The sequence below is a fragment of the Orbicella franksi genome, chromosome 10 (assembly GCF_964199315.1).
Source record: "Orbicella franksi chromosome 10, jaOrbFran1.1, whole genome shotgun sequence".
Classification (NCBI taxonomy): domain Eukaryota; kingdom Metazoa; phylum Cnidaria; class Anthozoa; order Scleractinia; family Merulinidae; genus Orbicella; species Orbicella franksi.
The window spans coordinates 19,899,152-19,910,384 of NC_138154.1; the positions used below are offsets into that span (position 1 = coordinate 19,899,152).

General features: G+C 39.3%; 2 protein-coding genes across 2 annotated transcripts; one reads left to right on the forward strand and one right to left on the reverse strand.

Annotated features, from left to right (window-relative positions):
- The first annotated feature begins 59 nt into the window (after positions 1–59).
- Positions 60–3,705, forward strand: LOC145499791 (transcription factor HES-4-like). Its single transcript, XM_081479315.1, has 4 exons — positions 60–199; positions 334–429; positions 718–805; positions 1,024–3,705. Exons 1-4 carry the CDS (start codon positions 149–151, stop codon positions 1,566–1,568), a joined length of 780 nt encoding a protein of 259 aa, XP_081335441.1. The 5' UTR covers positions 60–148; the 3' UTR covers positions 1,569–3,705.
- Positions 3,706–7,171: 3,466 nt separating this feature from the next.
- On the reverse strand, positions 7,172–10,864 carry LOC145499720 (uncharacterized). The gene has a single exon (XM_081479244.1). It carries the CDS (start codon positions 10,665–10,667, stop codon positions 8,550–8,552), a length of 2,118 nt encoding a protein of 705 aa, XP_081335370.1. The 5' UTR covers positions 10,668–10,864; the 3' UTR covers positions 7,172–8,549.
- Between the last annotated feature and the right edge of the window lie 369 nt (positions 10,865–11,233).

Below are 11,233 nucleotides of genomic sequence, written 5' to 3' on the forward strand. Positions count from 1 at the left end.
TTGAATTAGCAAAATGTCTCTGATAATTTTCCCACGGTCTGAAAAATCAGAGGCATAAAAGCATTTAGTGTAGAGAAGGCTGTGTCGGAAAGACTAAACTCTGAGAAAGGTGGAAAATTTGCCTAAGCACAAACGTGTTTTTGTGAAAATGGGTCTCGAAAGTCCTTCGGGCAACCCCAGCAGTGACGACAGACGAAAGGTAAAAGTTTGACAACTTTCTAAACTTCAGAAAAATTTGCTTTTGTACAACTTCAACCTTGATTAACAGTGAGCCCCTTTGCCGAGGCCAGAGAATTTTAAAACAGCACTGTTCTCTTTGATTTTGTTTTTCAGTCCTCCAAGCCCTTAATGGAGAAAAGACGAAGGGCACGGATAAATCAGAGCCTGAACGAGTTAAAAAACCTCATCTTAGAAGCTATGAAAAAAGATGTAAGTCAAAATATGGCTTTGTATGACTCCGATATAGGAATAGGTTTCCCTATCACCAAAAAAGAAACAAAAATTGTAGATCACCTTTTACTGAAATGTCTTTGACCAAGAGCCTTTGACTACAAAGTACAACACGATACTTTCAAGCCTTTTCAAGTTACATTTGTGACCAAAGCAAATGGGCCGGGTCTGGGTGTTGTTTGTTACATGGTTTACCTTCGACAACGCGTTCTGTTTAACGTTTTCAAGACAATTAAAAATACCAAATCTTTGAATCCATTCTTTCAGACGTCTTGCTACTCCAAATTAGAGAAAGCGGACATTTTAGAAATGACGGTGCGTTATTTACGCTCAGTGAGGAATCAGAATATGACAGGTAAGCAAAACGGGGAATCTTTAATTATCGAATTCCAGCAGTGCGTCAGTGTGTTAGCGTGTTTCTGTTTTTGTACAATACTGAATGATTCTGAGCTAATCGTGAACAGTTTAGCTTTAAACGCTCGTACTTTTAGCTGCTGATGATTGTTACACGCAAGAAAAACAAAGGCTGAATAATGTACGCGTTATACAATATTTTTGTTTTGATTTCCACAGCTCGTGTGAATAACACCGCAGATCCTAACACCATGGCGCGGTATCGAGCCGGTTACAACGAATGCGTCAACGAGGTGAATCGATATCTTATGTCATTTGATGGAGTGGACGTGCAAGTCCGCGCGCGGCTACTCTCGCATCTCGCTTCGTACTGTACACCCTGCGCGCCTATGATGAAACCAGCGCCGCCGACACCGGAAAAGCTTCCGTTGCCGCAATCTCAAGCCATCACCTTGCCAATGGCCTCTCCTCTAGGATCAACAAGTTTCGCTCTCTCTACTCCAAGTCAAACGAAAGGTTTAGACGCAGCCCCTAATCTGTTGAACACCACTCAATTTCAAATCGTTCCAGGACAGTTAGCGAACGGGAAAATTGCCGCCGTGCTCGTACCGAGCCAAAACGCTCCCTTAGCGATGGTTTCTAGCCCGCAATTAATCCCGGTGTTTAATAAATCAGTCAACGATTTTCAAGCTTTTCAAGGACTTCACGTTCCCGATCCACAAGTTTTAAGAACGGAAAGTGACCCCTTATGGCGACCATGGTGAGGAATGCAGGAACAAAAAAAAGGTTCCTTTTTTTGTTGTGGCCAAAAACACTTATTGTAATTTTAAAAACAAAAGTGAAATTCATTGCCACACTTCAAAAGACAGCTAATAATTTGTAAATATCGCCTAACGACCAAGTATTGTTCCTTTGTATTGTACACAATGACTGTGAAAGAGTTATTAAAATTTTTAGGCTTTTTCGTACTTTTTCGCGTGGGGGTCTTAGCTTTTCTCTCGAGTTGTTTGTTGTGAGAACGTAAGAACATTAAGATTTCTCTGTTACATTTAACAGACACATTCATGAGAAATTAAACTGAGAATAAACTGTGCAAATATTGCGCGTGAATATCAGTATCAAAAAGGTAACAAAAGATGGGCCTGCATGACCTTTGGACGTTCTATAAAGAAACAAAATGCCCAGCATCAAACGTTAAAGAAAGATGACATGCGCGCGAACATCTACAATGTAACATTTTTTTATTTGTATTTTTTCTTTATTTTCTAATTTTTTTACTTTGGGGATTGGAATACAGTACTATTCAAATAAAAATTATTGACAGGAAAGAGGACAGGGCAAGAAACTAATTAAATGTCCTTGAATTAAATACATTTATTTTAGGCTGAAAAGAAAACTTGGTATGAGAGTAAGTAAATAATGGATGTTGCATTAATTAATACTGAGCTTTTAAAGTGCTTTTTTAAATAGTTGCGAACTTGCGCTTGCATACATTCAGTCTCGAGGGTCTTCACTAATATGTGTAAATGTCCTTCTATGCACTCAGGAAAATTAAGGAGTAGATAACCAGTATTGTCCAGCATTTCTATGAGGGGTGGGGAGCAGTGAAGCCTTCGAGCAGGCACTCTAGCGCTGCGACACAAAAAAGGAGAAGCTGGGAGAAGACGTCGTGCCAGACCCCTCAACGACTCTTTTCGCTCCCTCACTTGTCTCCCGAGTCTTCACCTTTGCTCGTGTTGCAACGTGTGAGAGCCTGTTCGCAGGCTTAGAGCAGAGTAGTCTAACCTTAAGAGCATTAGAAATATCATAAAGAAATTCATCCAGTCACAGACGTAATGGCCTGCAAGCTGTCTCTCTTTTGCTTAAAAATTCGGGAAGAAGAACGCAAAAACTGAGAACGAACGTTTCCGGCCCCTGGAATATCGTGTTCGTTCGCTCGGTTTTTTTCGTTCTTGCCTCGGGTTCAGAGCAAAAGAGAGATTGATAGACGTGAAAAAAAAATCTTACCCCGTAAATAATTTGGGACCTGGGCACTAGTAACAGAGGATGTCAGGAGTCCAGGCTCCTGTGGATGTGCAAAACCCAGGCTGCTCGCGCCAACCTGAAAGCATCTTTTATGTCTCAACACACAGAGCATATAGCATAAAATGTAAAGAATTATGTTGTAATCACCTTTAACTTAATTATGGCCGTGGTAGCTATGTAGTCCGAAAGAAGATAACTTCAGTGGCTTCATTCGACAGCAGTTGATGTTTAGACCTCCCGGGAGAGGAGACTCCTATGTGAAAAGTTCGGGGATACTCTTTTCTTGCTTGGAGGTGTGAATATCGGATTTTGGTCTCCTTTAGGGCGATCAGGACAAAACGCCACTATTTTTAACTAGTCTCAGCATATTTCAGCTGCGTGCTTTTAATTGACGAATTTTAAAAGAAGTCACAGCAGTGCATTATTCGTATAGGTAATCATACGGTTTCGAGTTCAATTTGGAATTAATTTGCACGAGTGAGTTTTTCAAAAGCTTAAATTGCACGAGCCGCTTTTATTAATAATATAAACATGAAAAAATTCGCGTGGAAGAAGTGCCGGAAGATCTTTCTTGAAGCTATTTTTTCACATTCGAGAAAACTCTTTTTAAAGTTTCCGCACAAAATTTTCGTCATCATTTTACGTGATGCTATGAACAGTTCTACTCTCGTTGCGTGATCTATGAACATAAACACGAACAGCCTAGCCCAGACCCGTGATTTACGAAGAATGCGTGACTTTGAACAATGCGTGATTATCGCGAAATATGCGTGATTATTTTTCTCTGTTTCTCTGTGGTCTTAAATGGTTTAGCGATTGCGGTTTCCTGTATATGACAGCTCATGAATAGTTCGTTTTCCTTTATTTGACAGCTCATGAATAGTTCGTTTTAGAGTAATTTGTTCATGTATATTATTATGTCTGAAACATGACGGCGATTTGAGAATAAGACGGAAATTTAGAAAAAATAGGAGCCGCAGGGGAGCGAGCGTTTTCTATACAGTCAGTCCTTCACTACTGGCCTCCTCTCTTCAACGCGACTTAATTCTGTCCCGGTTTACAGTCCTTACATTAGCTCTTCTTTTAAATTCTCTACAACGGCCACCTCTCCACTCCACAACATCACCAGTCACTAAAGCGCATCCCAACTGCCAAAAATAACCTTTCGACAACGCCCAGTTAATCAACGACTGACGAACAGTTTATAGAAAACCCCACCTGTTTTGTTGAAAGAGGTCAAGAAAACTTGATATCCGTACCACGTGTCGTTGGTCTCTATTTCTATTTGGATTCTATTTTATTAATATATTTTGATTGTGTCACGAATTTTACTAAAAATGTGGCACCCCCCGAAAGAAAACAAATAGGTGTCGTATTTAACCCCTACCCCACCTCCCCATAACCGCCCTTTCCTCTGTCCCCTAGGTGGGAGGAACGAAGGCTCTGGGGACGGGTTTGCCGAATCATTTACGTACTGCATAGATTTAAGTTTTTTTTTTTAAGCAGAAATATTTACTTCGTGCGTAAAAATTAGTTCAAAGGAGCCCACAGTGATCAGAGTATTGTGTAGTCGAGCCCGGATTTGCAAATGTAGGGAACGATTACGCCACTCAGCTCAGAAGCTCGCGGTTTAATCGGTTGCTAAAAAATCTCTCTATATATGTATATAACTTTAAGGACGCCAGAAATGGAAAGAGCGCATCAAAAATAACAATATGGCCAAGTTTGAGAGACGTGGCTTTAAAGAATAAGTTCATATGGAAGTTTGAATTTTTGGTAGAGTTAGAGAATATTTTTGGAAAATGTTACTGAAGAGCAAGGTCTTGCTCTCCAACAACTTTTTCGTTACAAATCTTATTTTTCTTTTAAATTCCAACCGTCATTAACTTTCATTCTTCAATGCCAGGAGCCTCAAGCTTGGCCATTTTGATGTTTTTGACATGCTTTTTCCAATTTATGGCATTCTCTAAGTTACAACCCATAACTTATGAAAAGTAGGTCACGTGATAGCTTAGTCGCAAGGGGCCTATTGGGTAGAACGACTTTTGCAGAATATTGTTAGGGTTGGCTCAAAAGGTACTGTAGGAATGTGCAAGGGATAACATTTTTCATGGAGGGTTACGTTTTCTGTTGAAAATGGTTTATATTAGGGTAAGGGTTTAGACCTTGAGGCTGAGCCTACCAGGAGTATCCCTCTCCGGGATCGGTAGAGCATCCAGAAGATGGGTTAAATCCCAGCAATAGGAGGTGGCTATAGTAGATGGCTAAAAAACCTCTCGAATACAGTACGGTATACAGCAAATCTCTTTCCCTGCATAACAGAACAGTAACATCCTTTATTGTAAATAGAAAAATGTAAATATAAGTTAAAATACTCCTCTAATATTTAGTGTCTAATTATACTGGTACAGTCTAAACTTCTCAATGTTACATTTAGCAATTATACAATAGATAGACAATGAAATAGATAGTACATGGTGCCAAAAAGTAAAGATTTGCCATTTTGGAAAACCATCCGCAGAACCATGTTAACATTTTAAACAAGTCTGCGCAGAGACAGTGTGGATGTCTTTCCTCACTTTTTCAATATTTGCCATTTAACAATTAGACTATGAACCCAAGTTTTCCAAGTGAATTGTCAACAAGAAATCAGTCATTGAAAACGAGGGCACACAGTCTCATTTTTGGAAGGAACTCTAAAGGATTGCAGTCCAGAGCCTACAATTATAACCATTATAAGCCAAAATGCAGGGAGTGAACAAATTATAGTTATTTTAATAAAAAATATTGAAGGGCTGGTATGTGCATGGAAGAAAGACAAGAAATCCCTCAGTAACTTCAAGGAAGCTTCAAGATAAGAAGGCTGATGACAGCAAATTTTCTGAAAATTGTCTCACATATTGGTCCACACAGGTACAGAAAAATGATAGTCATCCTAAAACAAATGTGTTCTTTGTTGATGAATTTGATCACTCATCATAGTAACTCAGGGTGTCAGCTGACTAGTTTTCATACAACTTCATACAGCGTGTGACACAGAGTGAGGTCGGAGCACAGAGGGAGATGGGTTGGGAGAAAGCTTCCCAATTCCCATCACCCTGTGCTCCCCAACCTTGCCCTATGCCGTGTGTTGTATGAAGACGACTGGGTCTATCGGTCGATATCACCCTCAAAATCAGTATAACCCTCAGAATCTTCAACTGGTTGAATCCAAATTTACGGACAGTGAATCCCATGCTTGGCCATACAGTCAACAGGTCTTTCTTCTATGCACTCCTTACTTGTATGCACCAAGCCCTAGTTTCTTCAGCTAACTTATCAGTTGAATGACTATTGTACATATCAGGCCTGACAAAATAATAATAATAAAAAATATGGCTTATTTCAAGTGTTGGAGAATTAATTTACAGAGCCGAGTGATTTGAAAGCCTGTTAAACTTAACCCAGGTTCAAAAATTTCAAAGCAAACTATTAATTTTTTCAGTATAAAAATGCTTTTCACTTCTTATGTTTTGCATTGTTTGAGATAATTCAAACTTGAAACTAGAGTACAAACAATATAAACAGAAAACTTCGCTGAAACATCCTGGGTTAGCTTAAACTGGATTTGAACAACCCGACCCAGGTTTACAAATAAATTACATTATAACCAACAGTACAAGAGAAAAGTCTACCGCTGATATAATGAAACTTTGTGTCAGGTTATAAAAAAAAAAAAAAAAAATACAGTGTAGCTACTCCAACCAAGGCCACCCAACAAAACTTTCCACAAATTTAATAAACAAGAATCTTGGAGGTTAACTTAAGTTTTCCAACAAATTATCCAAAATGACCAATTGATAATTTGTTGGAAAACTATTGTTAACCTTCGTGAGTTTTATTCGTTAAATTTGAGGAAAATCTTGTAGGGTGGGCTTGGTTAGAGTAGTCACACTGTAACTTGACAGATAGAAGCAGAGAAATTGCTTATTACCCTCGCACCCTGCTAGTGAACCATCTCGTTGTTATCTCCAGGACCAGGTCTGGTTTACTGCTTAACAAACTGGCAACTACAAGTTCAAGTAACAGTATCTGGGAGGATTACTTCATGATATAGCACACATGCCTTCACAAAATTAAAAAAAAAAAATAAGGAAAGTACTGTGGAATCCTATAATAATGCCACAAGTGGGCCATAAAATTGAGGTCATAAAACAGGGGTTGGTCGTATTAAAGGGGTCCTTTGATTAAGAAAATGTCTAAGCATTTTCCTATGACCAAGCAAGTACCTACTTAACTAAGGCTGTAATGAGGGCATCCACTGCACAGAAGTCTTGTTTTGACATAGCAATGACTAGAAATATTTTTATAGAAAAACATATTTTACTTCACAATTTTAGAGCTAACAGCCCATGCATCAACTGTTGGCTATCAAAAAAGCAAATTGACTACATGGATTCAGAATGACCATTTCAACTAGAAAGTCTACCTGACATGACCAGTTACCAAATATGTCACCAACTACATGTACTTACTCAGCTCTTTGTTAACTTAATAAAAAATAATTTCTGATTGATTTATGATTAATTTGTGAGCATTTACATAAACATTGCAAACTGCATATGATAAGTACTGTACAAAATTAAATAAACTAGATCCCTTTTCTTGTTTACCTAATATATTCTTTACCAAAATAATCACTGACTGCAGTTTTTGAAAATTCGTACTTATAACAGTATCTTAGATCAGTTTTGTTTCATGGTGTAAATCAGAGATGTAGCTAAGGATGCTGCCTGTTAATTTCACTGGCTAACTGAAAGCTGGCTGAAATTTTGAATTTTGTGGTGAAATTTCACTTTCAATACAAATACAAGACTTGGACAAAAGCCTAAAAAGCCAGCCTAGTTTTGTTTTACTTTGTTGCATCCCTGCATAAGGCATACCAGTGGTAAAAGCCTATCATATAAAGCTAGCTCTGGGTTTCAGCAAATCATTTTCAATAATGTTAAATCACGAGGTCAAAATGATTTTTTTTAGGACTACTCTCAAGCTACAGATGTTTCTTAGCTTGCTTTCATATTCTAAACGCAAAAAGTCAGCATGTTGAATCTTCTATTAATAGAAAGATGAGCTATTTATGATACAGTTGTAATGTTAAATACAGTGGCATGTACACGCAGTACCCAGTGGCAAACAAATTAGGACCACAAGCAGGTGATAACTGAATCTGTTAGGAAGTTGCAGCATGCACTAATGCCCAACAATGCAAGTTGTTCAGTTCCAAAATAATTTCACATAAAATAATCTAACTTATGCAACCTGAGAACTACGTGATAAAAATACAATATCACTATGCTAAATAAATGGGAAACATAACATATTACTTTAAATATCAAATTTACCTTATTAAACGTTTTTCAAAAGTCTTCAATTTCACTTCAATGGGAAATGTGACTGATTCCAACAAGAAAACATATACTTTTTGTAATACCTTTGAATCATTTCAATATAACAGTAACACTTCTACACGAAAACAGAATTTATCTGAATCCCTCAAGTTTACAACATGTACAATGGGGATAAAGGCTGTTTTCGTCATCTACTTCCCATAGCTAATATACAACAATCTAGCAATTAAATGCAATAAGGTCTTACAAAAATAAAACATCCTTTTTCAGTACCTTCTAATCAAGCCCTGAAGAGTATACTGTCTCAAAAAAGGAAGATTGTATCAACTGTGTTTAGATAAAACTGTCATATGTCAAAGAACATCTGACAATGTCATGAGCAGTACCTTTCTCTTCAGTGACTCCAAGTACATTGGACTCCACAGCAAACTGGTTTTCTCCACGATTGTTCGTTGAATCACCTGGTGAGAACTGTTCAGCCTGCTGAATCTTGGAGGGCTTCGGTTCTTCCAGTGCATCATCAGTATCTGCACGTTTTCTCTTCAGTCCACTTCTTTCTGCATCATCAGATGTGAAACCATTTTCCTGTACATCTTTAAGAACACTTGGTTCTTTCACAGGCTCAGAATCTTCAAGCTTTCTTTTCACTCCACTTATGCTTGCATCAGAGATGGTGCTTTCTTCACGAGCAATCTTACAAGGATTTGATTCCTCTGTATTTGCACTCTCATCATCTTCACGTTTCCTTTTAATTCCACATGTCTTTGCACCATCTCCATCACTTGCATCTTCTTCATTCACAGCTGGGACAGAATCACTGCTCCCTACTGGAGTGGTCGAATTGGTGGGAGACTTAGGTTTGATTTGTTCAGGAAGTACCCCCGTTTCTACAACTGCATTATCACTATTTGCTTTAGAACATGATTCTACAAGAGAATTCTTTTGCTCCTCATTGTTGTTAAGATCTGACAACTCAGAACTATTAACAGTGGGAGCAGAATCAGCTCCATTAATGAGCGAATTTTGGGGTGTCTGACTTGGTCTAGAATTTTGAGCCGTGTTCAAGGGAGTAGCCACACTAGTGGTAGCACTTGCCTTATATCTGCGCCACTTTACACTCGGGTTACTTAGCTTCTTAAAGCGATCTCTGTAACTGGAGCTGCCTTCATTGAAAAAGGCAAAAGATGGGCGGCCCAGGGGTGTTGGCAGCAAGCCTGGGCTTTTGAATGGAAGTGATCTGAATTGGTTGGTGACATGAGGACTATACGTCCTGGAAGGAAGGGGTTCAGAGTAAAATGCGGGTTTAAACAAATATTGCCCTTGATAGTACTGAGCCGGAGGTGTGCCGAAATTGAACTGCATCTCTTGAATCGGCGGATATCTCCTCTGAAATGGATAAGGGATGGCTGCAGGAATGGGTTGATATTCCCTTGCCCTTTGCGAAACAAATGGCATGCTGTAACTCAAACCTAAACTACCCAAGCTACTGGGGTAAGGACTAGAGGCTTCATAGAGGACAGGTGATGGGGTTTGATATCTATCATAGAAGGGACTCCAGTATGGAACATAATTCATGTATTCCATCTCATCACCATCGTCATACGACGCTGGAGGGGCTGAATTCCAGTAATCGTCATCGCCATTGTCCGGGTAATAGCTAGCTTGGTTTGGCATCGGGGGAGGATCAGGCAGTTTCCTGTTCCATGACGTACACACCTCAGTCAAAATTAGGTTCGAGATCTTTCGATGAGCACGCATTCCCCAGTGGATGCCGTCCTCCGCCTGTTTGAAATTTTCCTTGTTTTTCAGCTCGGTAAATAGATCTAAGTAGATTTTCCTCTGTCCAGTGGTGGCTAGCCAGGCGAATTTATTCGCTGTTTTAATCTTTTCGACCGGGATTGTAAGAAATCCCTTCCGAAGAAAACCTCCCTTACATCTCTCGGCGAGGGGCAAGGCAGCGTTCCAAATGAACAGCAAACTTGAGGAAAACTTGTCCGTGATGTCCTTGAGTAGCCTGTCTAAGTTCTCTTTATACTGCTGCAAGTCATTGTCGCCATAGTGGTGTAGATCCCAAAAGGTCGAATTCATGACTATTACGTCTGGCTGACATGTTTTCAACTCATTGAGAATGGACGCCATGTGTTCACCGTACGACCGAGTTACAAAGTAATACTTGAAGAAAGCTCTGCCGTCTGAGAATTCTCGGACCTCTCTGTAGCCGACGCCATTCACCATTTTTCCTTCAAGCTTTCCCCCACTGAGCAATTTGTCGCCGAGAAAGGTCAGTTCGCCCTTCGCGCGCAGTTCTCTTTGATATAAATAGCGGCTGTCTTCCTGAGTCCAGAGGCAAACGAGATCTTTGTAAACAGAACGCTGGATAGAATCACCGATAATGATGACTTTCCTGTTTTCAAGAAGTTCACAGACATCCTTGTTGAAAAAAATGGCCATTTTTCGCTGTGAAACGCTGAAAAATGGCAGAAAAACAGCAAAGGCCCACTCACTTCACCCCGCGAGTGTCGACATCTGCAAAAGGAAATATGACTCGCTTTCTTTCACTTTCACGTGACCAGTCATTCTGTCACGTCCAGTGCTTTCAAAGGGTTTCCGAAATTGTCACGTTTTCTCGCTTCCCAAGAAAGAAAAATGAAAAGTAACAGAAAAAATGCATTAACACTTGGTTTCACAGCACCAGACCCTGTTCAAATTATATATCTTTATCAAAATTGAGCTAAATATATTTTTTGGATGTAATGGAAAAGTTTTCCAAACTGTGGCCTTTTCGGTGTTGAACGCTGCTTGCACTTTACGGGAACTGGAGTGCAAGCCGTCTGTATCACAGTCTGTCAAAGTCCCTCAAGGGGACAACAACAACAACACCAACAAATCGAAACAAAAAAAACGTTCTTTCCAGCTGGTGTTGATGTTTTTGTTTCACACCATCCATTATTGTAATTACTATTATTGTAATTACATCATTACTTTTATAATGACAATATTGTTTAATTTTTACATTT